The sequence below is a fragment of the Stylophora pistillata genome, chromosome 4 (assembly GCF_964205215.1).
Source record: "Stylophora pistillata chromosome 4, jaStyPist1.2, whole genome shotgun sequence".
In the NCBI taxonomy this organism is placed as follows: domain Eukaryota; kingdom Metazoa; phylum Cnidaria; class Anthozoa; order Scleractinia; family Pocilloporidae; genus Stylophora; species Stylophora pistillata.
Window position 1 is genome coordinate 25,805,106 of NC_142522.1, and position 12,821 is coordinate 25,817,926.

General features: G+C 39.0%; 1 protein-coding gene across 2 annotated transcripts; it reads right to left on the reverse strand.

Moving 5' to 3' along the window:
- Nucleotides 1-186: 186 nt before the first annotated feature.
- On the reverse strand, nucleotides 187-11,140 carry LOC111343603 (uncharacterized). 2 transcript variants are annotated; one of them, XM_022950783.2, is made up of 9 exons: nucleotides 10,954-11,140; nucleotides 6,941-6,992; nucleotides 6,049-6,255; nucleotides 5,165-5,335; nucleotides 4,503-4,764; nucleotides 3,625-4,061; nucleotides 2,245-2,352; nucleotides 1,677-1,785; nucleotides 187-1,098 (listed from the first exon to the last, which is right to left on the reverse strand). In XM_022950783.2, exons 1-9 carry the CDS (start codon nucleotides 10,975-10,977, stop codon nucleotides 444-446), a joined length of 2,025 nt encoding a protein of 674 aa, XP_022806518.2. In that variant the 5' UTR covers nucleotides 10,978-11,140; the 3' UTR covers nucleotides 187-443. The 2 variants fall into 2 exon arrangements, with proteins under 2 accessions (XP_022806518.2, XP_022806517.2); XM_022950782.2 differs by having other exon boundaries at nucleotides 6,049-6,258; nucleotides 10,954-11,139.
- Nucleotides 11,141-12,821: the final 1,681 nt, after the last annotated feature.

The following is a 12,821-nucleotide window of genomic DNA, read 5'->3' on the forward strand; positions in this document are numbered from 1 at the left end:
TGACGTGTCCTTTTCAGACAAATTACAGATCGAAATTAACCAAAACCAGTGGAATACTGGATTACTTTCAACAATCGATTGTAAATTTCCATAAAATATGATTGCTGAACCTTCTAAACTGGACGCCGAAGTGGGACTTTTATGAATACGAATGAGGAGGATCGCGCTTAACATTACAAGACACACTTCGATTCCCTATTTCGTATTTTATTCTTCTCGTTTCATAATCCTGATTTCTTTACCTCTTGGATGTTAAATACTAAGAGAAAGTAACACTTCGCAGAGTTTATACGAGGGAACGTTCTGATGATGTCACCAAACTCACCGGCATTTTTACTCTTCCCTTTTAATTTTCGTCGCTACATTTTATTATTGTATTCCTTTCCGTTATTCGATCCATAGCATATCAGAAACAAAATTTATGTCGTTCTTGTTCATTCAAATCAATTGTTATGTCGTCTTCGCGAGTGTCTGCCTCTTCTCTTCGGTGGATTCGTTGTCTCTAATATCCAATCGAAATACGGAGCCACCCGGGTAAAAAAACTGTAGCGACCTTTCACTCCGCATCCCTCACCCCAGCTTACCAGTCCTGCGACGGTCCATCGATAGCTTCTGGTTTTTGAATCATAGTTCTCGCGCAAAAATGGTCCCCCACCATCTCCTCGGCAAGAGTGCTGCCACGCCTTATTATGTTCGGCACAGAACATGACTGTCCTGTTAAATGCCTGTCGGGTGCTATTGTCACAAGCTTTATTAGGGGATACCTCCAGAGCTACATGCAGAATCACTTTACTCCGGCCTTTCTTCCGATGTTTTGAGGATTTCTTATCTTGCTTCCCTTGGGTTTGTTTTTCGCCCCATCCAGCGACGAAGCCGTGTTTGCCCGGAGTTGCCAAGTCGTTGTGCTCTACAGGCATGCATACACGACTCACATACTTTCCAAACTTGACTTTTCGGTTTAGTTTGATGAGCGCAATGTCGTTTTCATGACTTTGTCGCTTGTAGTTGTCGTGTATGTGAATTTTAGCGGCTTCAATGACTTGTTCCGGACTGATTCTCCTGTCTCCAAGATGGTGGCCTCCAGCTTTTATCGTGTACCTATGAACAAAGTTGATTTACGGAATTGGATTAGATAGTTTACGTTAATTTTATAACAATTCTACTGATGTAAGAAACTGATGCGAAGGTCAGCTCAGCGTAAGGACCAGTTCGACACTTGAAATTTTGGAAGCGAACGGTAAAGAGCTATATGCGATCCGTAAATTGTATTTCATTAGGATGAATCTCTACACAGTACGAGTGGCTTGCGCTCATTTCTCATAGAGTGGGGAATACCGGACATTTGGGCACACTTGTTTTGCATTATGGTATGTAAAACGAGGAATACTGCGTTTGGAGCGCAGTTCGTGGGTGTTGCGCATGCTGCGTTTTATGGGTTTAAAAGCTTGGCGCAAAGCAAGTTTCCTCCTCCACCTTGTTAAGATACATCAACAATTATGTTGCATTTATTCATATTCATTTGCATTTGAAACATGCACACTGATGATGAAATACCCATACTATCCATGATAAAGTAACTAAAGACGTGGAGTACTGGCAGAAGATGCTACTTGATTGAGTTGTAAGAAAACACAAGTCTTACTCTTAAAGACATCTTGTGTATCCCGATCACTTACTTGGAAGCAGGGCGAACGACCGGTCTCCATGTTTTAGAATAAAAGCAATGCGCTGCAGTGATGACCCATTCGTTGCTAATCAGAGCTCCACTGCAGATCTTTCCGCCCCCTGACAAATTAAAAAATGTATGTGGTCGTTCAATAAACTACCCCCAAGGAGACTCTGATCTTCCAGGAAACCAATAGTTCCGCCGCAGGGCCCACGAAAACTTGACACTCAAAGTTCAGTCAAAGAGTATGCTTTGGATTTGAAGCCTCCGAGGCACAAAGAGCCGATTCAAATCGCCTGCTTTAAATTACGTCAAACTTAAAAAATTGTTCTTTAAAAATATCTTCATCATACTGGTAGGTCAGTGATACTAGCTTTACTCCGAAAGAAAATTCGTTATTCCGAGAAAAGAAAACAAAAGTTACTCGCGGATTATAATGAACGAGTGACTTCAGTTTTAGCCATGGGCATGGTGTAATGGCCCACATACTATGGTGACCAAGCGCATCCAAACATAAAGAATTGCTTATACCTTGGTGTAGAGAACATTTAATTTACTTGATCCTTTTTCTTGCTTACCTTCCCAATGGAGGCTGATTTGCCAGGGCCATACACCACTTGTCGCCCTATTGCCCCGCACATTCCGAGCTCTTGGTTTGGTCACACTCACACCACATTCGCTAGGATCTAGAGAAGAAGAATGAGGTTATTTATTAATTCTTTTTCATAAAGCGCAGCTGGGATTACACTAAAACAGGGTTTTCTCTGGCAATTTTAGTTGAAATGTCGTTTTCAGTTCTGCGCTCGATTTCCATCTAATTTAACTTAATTTAATTTACTCCATTTTCACTGCATTATTTGCAGTGGGGAAGGACTAGAAAGGAACATACGAACTGTTCGTGCTAATCCACCCTCCCACCCATCCCACCCATCCCACCCATCCCACCCTAGGAGAGCACATCTATCACACAGTAATCTCGTGTGTGGGAAATTTACGTCTCCTACCCCCAACCCTGCAGGAGACGGGACCTCCATTTATTCGTCCCTATCCGAGAAGACTAGAATAGTCTAACAATTTCTTGATGTTATAGAAAGGTAGCAAATTATTCTCAATTATTTTAAGACCTTGATTGTTGGTCCGGCCGGGACTCGAACCCTCGACCTCCCGCACAACAATCCAGCGCTCTATCCATTGAGCTAACCGGGAGGCGGTTAGCATCTAACTCACTTTCGGCATTTTATGATAGAGTAACAACTTTAGGTTCGGTAAAAGGTATCAATAACTTATCTATCAATGGATCGATATTCAAATGAATAATTATTTGAAGTGGCCGGTTCATGTCAGTAACATATCAATAACAGAGTGGAACTCACTGCCCGCTGACTTAGTAAATTGCAAGTCATTATCTGATTTTAAGTTAAACTTAGGAAAGTACGTGAAATAAGTAAAGTAAATTCCAATTATGAATCATCATTTATTTATCTTGTTATTTGGACATTTCTACTTTTTTTTCAATTTATGCATATGTACATATCTAACTAACTCCAGACAGTACTGTTTCGGCCTTCTGGGCCTCATCAGTGCAGTGCTGATGCTATAGAGGAGAGCCGATATGAATCCCCAAACGATCCCACACTTGTGGTATCGTCTAAGCCATGCCAGAGTGCTCAAACTAGAAGAGCCTAGTGAGCTATGCACAATGCTTGCGGCAATGATTCATCCCATATATATATATATATATATATTTTTTTTTTCATTCTAGCTTTTATTTACAGTTGATGTGAAATCTAATAAGATTTTACCAACTCAATAAATGTAGATGTAGATGAAGATGATGATAAATTCATTACGTTTAATACTAAGGTATTAAACATTTCTTTTTAATTAAAAAATACTCAGTTTGCTATTAATATTTTTTTCAGAAATATTGAGCTCTCCCTTTTACAATTGCACATCACCTTTTTTGTTCCTTGATACGGTTCGCCGCACAGCATCGAAAACGTCACCATAATATCTCAGAAATATAAGATGGCTCTTCTCAGGCTGCGAGACAACAGACGATAAAAGTCGCGTATCAGGACTCTTGCCGATAGCAATAGAAAAGATTTGAAATGACTTCTCGCTCTCCAATAAACGCGACGCCTTTGGGTGGCTTGTTCCCATGTTCAATAGTCCAGTGCTTATGATAAACATGGCCTTGTTGCTATTAGTCCGAATATTAGGGACCAGCCTTCGCCTTGTCATGTACATGGCCCTACCGAGGGAAGTACCACACCCCCCGAGTTTCTTGATACCACCAATCTTTTTTATCGCTCTGTCGGAAGGAGATGCGAAATTCATGAAAATGTCTGGTTTTCTGTTGTACGATACAACTGCAACACGAATATCCCCTCGCCTGTGAACAAGAAATTACAAAAAAGCGGTAAAGACTCAAGTGTCAGGAAATGGTTCGCACGTTTATACTGTTATTCTGTTAACCTACAATTTTACGTGTATTTATACTTATCCCAGGCCGAGGAAAACTATCAAAGTGACACCGTTTGCTGAAACATGATACGTGATTAGCTTTGCTGCTGCGAACAAGATGTCGCATCGACTAACCCTTGGTATATTCGGCTTTACAAAAAGCAATGTACATAACAGTTCATTACGTAATGCAACGTTGAGATTCTAGGTTTTTAGGGGAAAAACGCAGAGAACATTTATGTAAGTTGAGTATCATGGCCTAAGGTACTTAACATTTTGACTAATTTTAGCCTTAAGTTACTATCACAAAGAAAAAAGAGCAATTGCCTGTTTCTCTACCTGCAGTCAAAGTACCATACTATTTACTCACAGAACAGTTGCTGCTAAAACTCTGATTAGTTCTTGAGCAAACTTGAGTCCAATCTTGTAGTCGTCCTTAGAAACTCCATCAGATACATCCACCAAGAATATCACATCCAGACCTCCACTGAAATCGAGATCAAGCGAACGACGTGTTCTAGAATCAACCTTTGAACATGAATCGTTTGATGAACACGGACGTTTGACGTAATTGTCAAAAAGACTGTGACGAATAAAGGCAGTAGCTTCGTCCACATCCATTACTTTTTTATCTGAAGAAAAATAATGACATCGCTTTAGTTCCGATAATTAAAAGTGTTTTTATAAGTTGAGTAGGAAAATTTTCAAGCTCTCCAAAGCAAAATGCATGACTAAGCAGCAAGGCCATCTGAAGCAAAACATTTTGCCATCATCCTTGTTAATTTGTAGATTGATAGTAAGACAGAAATGTTTCTTGTTCAGAATAAAGCCATGATAGTAGAGTCACCTCGGTAACAACGCGAGTCCGTGCCAACGTGTCTTCCAAAAAGTGTTCCAATCATGATGTTTTGGTTGCAGAATACAAACGCGCTTTAACAACAAATACAGAATATATCTTAGACTGTCTTGTCTTTCACACAACGAGTAACTTATTTCCAGTAAGCAATATCAAGAAGAAACAATTTTACTCACCTATGCACTCTGGTTGCTCACTCCATATCCCATGATTCTTACATTTAATGATCGCCGGTCCATGCAGTTTATAACCGCGGTTGCATCTGTACTCCACAGTCTTACCAAAACTGAAATCAGATCCAATGAAGTATCCGTGACGAATCGTTCCCGGGTTACCACAGCTTGTCACTACAAAATTGAAACAATTCAAAGTATTTTGGACAAAATTTATCCACTTTTTAAAGTTACAACTCCTTTTTCAAGAGTTAAAACACCTTAACTCGTTTAAAATGAATAAGGAGGACAAAAAAATCTTATACTGAATAGGCAGAAAAGGATTACAATCCTGCAGAATAGCTGTTATTTTTCGCTTGCCCCGCCCGCCTGGAAACGCCAAAACCTTACGCTTGTTTTGCACGCTGTATGAGAATTACTGCTGTACTTGGGACAAATAACTATTGATGATCGCCTAAAGCTAGTGAGAGGACCGAACCCAGACCCTGAACCTTAGTTGCATGCTTAATTAAGTAATCTAGTCACAACTGCTCTCCACATATTACTATATATTCCACAAACTTAAATTACTCTCTAAAGCACAATATTTATGAGAGTGGGTGCGAAAGTAAGTAACAACAGTACACATCATTGAAATGCAAATATTGCCAATTGAGAAAGTCTCCAATGAAAAACAAATCAACCTCGATTCAATGAGAGAATGTCGAGATTTAACCAAATGGCAGTTGAACTTCAAGGTCAGCAGGTCAATTAAGCCACAATAAATTTCATGTGACGGTCTCGATTAAAAAAGAATATATGTAGCGACTGAAAGAAATATCAAGACACAATACTTAGAAAGTAAGGATCAGGAAATCTGTCTCACTTTCCTGGATTATGGATCCTACCTTTTGGAAATCTGCACCTTGGCTCCCTCCCATGCAGTTTACCCTCAAAGCAGCGCCGCACTCTATCTCCATCTACTTGTTTGTAGCCATTGATACAGTCATAAGTAACCCTCGAGTAGTTACAGCAATGTCGGATTGCTATGTGAAGGGGACGGGAATGAACAAGTTCCCTTACGACGGACTCGCAGGTTCGGTTGTTAGGGCCAGCTGCTGGGTGTTAATCAGAAATAAACATGTTAGTAAACGATACACTGAGGCGTTATTTTCGGACGCGACCTGTCCATCGGAAGAAAAACATTGAGTTATGCAATTATATCTACCTCGCATGTTGTTTGAACACTTTGATGGAAGAGAGGCCCGCAAGGCTCCGGGAGCAAACATAGCGAAATTGAGAGCGACCTGAAATAACTTTATGGACTTAACGGAAGTAAGGCCATTATTGTGAATCAATTCCATAGTCTAACACTCTCTCGGCAGAGACAAAGAGGATAACACTTTATTAACTCTGTCTGATTAGAGGTGATCGCAGCTTCCTATCGACTCCCAAATGGTAATAGGTTTGACTCAGTTATCGATTTAGAACAGAGCTCGGACTCTTTACTGACTTCAGTGTCAGTTTTCGGAAAGTCCCCGCCTTTTTAAAAATCACACATCGTGTGTTTGTTGATAATCGTCCTTTCAACAAAACCATGTACGTCTGCAAAATATTGCAGTCAATTTAATTTAGTCATCACGTTATGACTAGATCATTTCTTTAGGGCTAACCCACCCTAACCCAAAGAGATCATCTGTGGTAAGAAAATTCAATTAGTGAATCACAAGGTACATCTAATTTAACTTAATCGCGGAAAAAATTGAGGATTGTAATTAGCTATAGCCATAGATGTCTCACCCCTATCGAATCCTTTCACAGAAGATACAGCGAGGCTCCCCAGAAAAAGTGCCTGCAAGCAGATAACACAATTAATTCAATAGATATCACATGGGTTTATTTGTTTGAGCGTCTCTAGTACTCTTTGTGCATGATCTTAATTTATTTCAGAATGTTTTTTCCTCTCTCCAGGGAACTGATTGACAGTGACCCGCCTAATCGTCAATTGAATATTTTTGACTCTCAGTAGATTTACTAAAGGCAAGATTTGACAACAATTCCTTCAAGTATTTAAGTAATCTGTAAGCCATCAATGATCATCAAATCAGACTTGTACGAGTCAATAAGATTGAACCAAGAACTAAAATGGTAAAAGCTATCAGCCCACTTCCATAATTCACATTCTTAGATGGACCATTCCTCAAAATTTCAGCTACGATCACGACAAGTGAAAGAAAAACCAACAGCTTTGGGAATAACTATTGAAAAAGTCTACAGTTATAACTAGTCCGATTTACAGCTGATTACTGTACCTGTATGTTTGAGTCTATTTGCTGCCCTTGTGGGTAATATGCTACCAAAAACTAAGACCAACTGATTTAGAATCTGATGGAATTCGAATATAGGGCAGAGTAGCTCTTATTGAGGGTTCGCTTTTTGAGAAGAAAATATCAAGTGACACAGACCGTCACGCAAGTATTATCGCTCTATATTGGAGATCTTGAAGAGTTAGAAAACAAACTTTAGTTTATAAAATGACTAAAAAATTGGGGAAAGATCACCAGATTAGATGATGGTAGTGACGATAACTCAAAGATGCGTACTGAAAGGAAAATACAAACAGCGGGAGTCGAACCAAAAGAAGAAAAAAGTTAAGTGGTTCAGATGGGTTAAAACTGTATGGGAATTACATTACTCCTCTTTTAAAAGAGCGCGGGTTATCAACAGCGAAAGATAAGGAACAGAAGAATTCTTAATGGAAAGATCCAATAAATCAAACAGAGGAAGGCGTACCAGGTTTTATTTTGAGCGTGTGGCTAACCAAAGATGAGAGTCTAGTTACATGTTGTTTATCTAGAAAAAACTTCATGAGGAAAAAGTCATGAAAAGATGGCATGGAATCGAGACGTTATCGTCATCCGGTTTAAAGAGAGCACTTGAGTTATATTTGCTTTCACAAAGGGAACTAGTATTGTAAACATTCTCACGACTTTTTAACTTTCAGAGGCTTGTTCAAATGATAATTTTGCACAGTATATTTTTTAAGTTGTAACCGCTAGACAATTACAAATTTTGGTTTTCTTCATCTTGGTTGGTTTCAGCTTCTAATCGGCGTTTCTGGACGTATCCCTTACCTTCTCGTGAATAAGATAAAGAGAAACTGGTTTTTCAGCTTTGATAAAATCGACTTTAAATGGCTAAGAATGTTCATCTTGTTAGAAAGTTTATCTTTTTTTGACCTACAGGAAGAAAAAAACTTGATCTTCTTTGATCCTCTTAAGAATTTTTTCAACAATGTATTCATGAAACTGAAGCTAGCATATGTGCGACTACTAGCCGAAGCGTGTGAAGAGGTCATAAAAATTCTTGAGCTTTACTGATTCGTATGTGGTGCCTAACAGACCAGGACGTAAAATTGATTTATCACTTAGAGGTCTCGATTAATGTTTTTTAGTTAGGCGGAAATTGTTGATGGAAAATGACATGCAACAAACTCAACTCGCAGCTCGAGACAGGAAATTGCCAAGCTGGATTCTGAGGATTTCCTTCTTACGTCGTTTTATCTGTTATGTAGAGATGAACTTGGGAATAATCACTCAAAACACAATAAAAGATTGTTTGGCTTGCGATAGCCGAGCTGGCGCACGTGTCGGCTGAAAAGTGTAGTTGTATAGGTGTAATTGAGGCTTTAATGGTAATACTGAGTCCAATTCGGTTTTTTGTTTTCGTCGCAAGTCGTGGTGTGATTCTTAACCATTGTCGCAACTTTCGGAAATGGTTGTTGTTGTTATAAATTACGCCCACGCGAAACTATTTACACGTAACTTTTTAAGCAAATGAAAAATGCATAGTGCAATTTTGTTTCTCCAAATATCACGGAAGGTTCTCGAAAAATGATTAAAATAGCTCATGCCTTTATTTCAGTTTATTTTCTCTAATAGAATTGATACTTGGGTGGCTGGTTTTTGAAAAAAACAAAAAACTAAAGTTAAAAAAGGATAATAAGAAAACTCGACCCACATGTAAACAAAGTGCGAGAATTTACGAGACAACATAAAAGGAAGACCAGCCCTCTCTGGCAATAGTGCACCATTCCTGTTCGACAAAATTTTATTTACATCTCTCGACTACACCTTTTTGCAGTTTTACTGATTTTACATCTTTTAGAAAAGACTGGGCCAAATATAAAGACTGAATCACTTGATTAGCACTGTCAATTGTTTCTACACTCTGGCTATGTATTCTCTGGCTGCTCGTATTGGTCGTCAAGACCTTGTGCATATCTCAGCGAAACAATATAAATGCCCCTCGAAAAACTTAGTAGGCTTGATATCCGGTATCACACAATAACAAGTAGGATAACGTCGTCTATATATGAGATCGACCACAAAATCCATTGCACCGCTAAAGAAATAGTATTTTATCCATGTCAAGATTTCAAGTGATTGATCACTTTAAGTGAGTATGTTTAGGTTAGGATTGAAGTTAATCAATTGTCCCGATTATAAATCAAATCTTTCATGTGGTATTCGCTTGCGCAAGTCAGTTATAAGAGGCGCAACAACTCACAAGATTTGCAGTAATGTAGAAATTTCTTGAGAGAGTTGATATTTCCTATTTTTCAGGGCAACATTCCATCGTAAACAGAGGTGGTAAGTTTAGAACAAAAAAAAATCGATAGGAATATTTAGTCTTGATTATAGTTCATATCAATCATCATCTTTGGATCTACGGTAGGATGGCTGTTTGGCAATAAACTTTCAACAGCAGTACGTGAATACTAGCTACTTTTATCCACTCTGAGCACAGCCAAAATCATGTATACACGTGTGCGTAAAAATCAGACAACGAACAAAAATAATGTATTTGAAATGGGTCCCTATAAAAGTGCTTTTAATTAAATATCTGTAATTTAACCCCAGACAGGCAGTCAGATGTCATCCATTATAATAAGTCAGCTCAAAAAATCTGTAATTATTTATCCTTGAAAGTACAGTATGTCGACTCTCAAAAGAACAATAGATCTTTAGTCTGTATAAACCTAATGTATATGACTTTTTCTTTAGACGATCACTCTTTACTCTGATCAATATTTTCAGTCTCCAGTTCGCAAGAATCAAAACCGCGAACGACCCGTGTCTAAATATGCTTAAAGAACCTGGGCTACAAGTATCTCCTTTTTTTTTTGTTCAAATAGCTCGTTTCATTCTCTTTGAAAGCAGACTGTTTTTGTTATTAGTTGGCACCTCCCATAGATCGCGAGGCTAGTTTGCATTAAAGATATAAATCAACCATCGATCATAGTCGTAGGTAGGGTCAGGCATGATGTTTTGATGACTTGTTTATCATAAAGATTATGTACTTCTGCGGGTAAACATCCAAACAAGTTATGAGAGTTGTGCTAGCGTTTTCAAAACAGTCATAAAGCTATTACATTTAGATTAAATGGCAGAATATTTCAAACACTGCCTAACAGTGCGATCAACGTGTTTTGATAGAGGATTTAAATGCGCACGTTTACAAGGTGGACACAATGTTCCCGCGCACCATATGCATGAAAGTCCTTTAGAGAGAAATATTTCGTCGGTATCACCCGCCTCAGGTTTAGAGGCATACATGATGTGAAGAATGCATTACAATTGGAGGTGTAAGTTGAGATATAAAAGCCACGAGAACATCTTAGGACTTATGTGGATAGAGAATTCGCAGCGACATAGAACAAAACGTTTCTTTTTACGCCGCAGCTCCAAAAACGTTTTCATTTAGGTCCACTTTGCAAAACAGATGTCAAGCAACAAAACTCCAGCACTTACCAACATCATTGCTCCGCTGTGCATCGTTTCTTGTTAACAGCTATTTTCCCACCAGCTGGGAAGTAAACAAAGCCGTCCTAATCTCTCACCGAGTGTACTTTCAAATGTCTTAGTATGAACTATCTCATCGCTTTATCAGCTGCAGTTATACGATCCGCCCTTCGACGAGAAATGACGCCGAGAGTAGGAGCCTGGACTTTTTCAACATCACACAGGATCTTCTTATAATCAATTTATCGAGAGCTATACGTGATGTGTTATTTAAGCATCATAATAATTGGTGCCTATTTCATTCCACAGAGAGAAGTGTGAGTTAGTAAGAGGTCGCATAATACTAAGTCCTCGCTCGAGTTTCAACTTTGTTTTTGGTGTGTGCGGTTTTGTTAAGGACCACTCAAAAAGTCGTTTACGTTAATGCTTCTTTGACGCATTCTTTTGTTAATCATGAATTGAAATCTACAACATGCGCTTCATAAAGATAAAGGTTTTGATAGAAAACATTTGCAGAGCCATGCTTCGGTAATTATTTATCTTTTTCACCTGTCAAATTCGTAGTTGCAAATAGATGAATATGTTTACAAACTTGTCCAGAGGGTGTATTAATGTCTGTTTAATTGTTGGGGAATTTTGCCTGTCCTGTTGATATCACTAATTGACAACATATTGGGGTTGAAAATTGAAATGTATGTTTTTTGTCGCACAGAGCAATATTTTTCTTCAAATTCTATTGCGTGCCTTAAGTTTCAAATATTTGAGCGACTTGACAAGCCAAATGTCCTTTCGTGAACTGTCTCTTCACATACCGCAGGTCTTTCTGCGGGAAATAATTCTGGGACAGAAATCGCAATAATTTACACCCAAAACTGCCTTCATCTCCGAAAGGAGCGAACTTGTCCAATTCCCGCCATCATTGAGCAAAACAGATTGAACGAAACACCTCCTTTTGACAGGCCTGACTACAAAGTCAGCACCACACGCATTTTTCGGTCCTTCAGAGTAACCAAACACGCCGTTTGTTTCTTTCACCGAGATAGTTTCAAGCAACTCGATTAGGCAAGGTGACCAGCCTCAGGTGGTCAACATCGTGGGAAAAAATAATAATCTAAATTGATTCCAATAAAAACTGACGAGTGATGCTTCAGTTTTCCATGTCTGTCGTGAATTGTGTCTAAAAATGGAGAAGAGATATGGGTCATCGCCTGCTGCTTGCTTGATAGCTTATTATGGTCGCGCACGTTCGGGGTCAGATTTAATCCAAAAATCTTTGCAAAAGAGACACGAGGCGCGGATTAATATTCTTCTCTGAGTAGGCACTGTGTATTTTTAAACAAACGTCGGTATTACCGCGTTCTTAGACATCCGAGCCTGTAACTTAACATAACGATGACTGGCTAGCATTACCGACACGTTGAGCGCGTATTTTACGAAGGGTATTTTACCGGGTTGACGTACACCGTAGACCTCAAAACCCAGGCCCGTTTGAGAAAATCATTTTATTTTGCTCTCCTGTTCAGGACAAAAAATTCCTTTTAGACTGTAGGCGAGCTGATCCAGCTACCTAAATCGTATTTAGAGAGAATGTTCGTGTTAGATATTTCAAAAATTGTCGGTACCACACACGTTGGCCTTCATTCCAGAAAGATACTTTACTCAAGAGGTTAAATAATAAAATAGCGTACACTGTGAAGACTTGACGACCAAGTAACCTACACCATTCTCTGACGGAACATACCCGTGTAGGTCAGATAAAGAAGCATACAGTCCTTATTCCTCCCCACCTCTCTCTTCCTGGGTCCTTGAGTTTTGAATTTGCTCGGTATGGCACAAAACGCATGCAAACTTGATAAAAAGTAAAAAGATCCCAGATG

Bases quoted from the DNA above. Each gene is read 5' to 3' on its own strand.
- LOC111343603 (XM_022950782.2), bottom strand. From the start codon at position 10,977: ATGCACAGCGGAGCAATGATGTTG. The intron at 6,993-10,953 runs GTAAGTGCTGGA...ATCTGCTTGCAG, and splicing joins ACAGCGGAGCAATGATGTTG to GCACTTTTTCTGGGGAGCCT. The intron at 1,099-1,676 runs GTAAGTGATCGG...CTTTGTTCATAG, and splicing joins GTCGTTCGCCCTGCTTCCAA to GTACACGATAAAAGCTGGAG.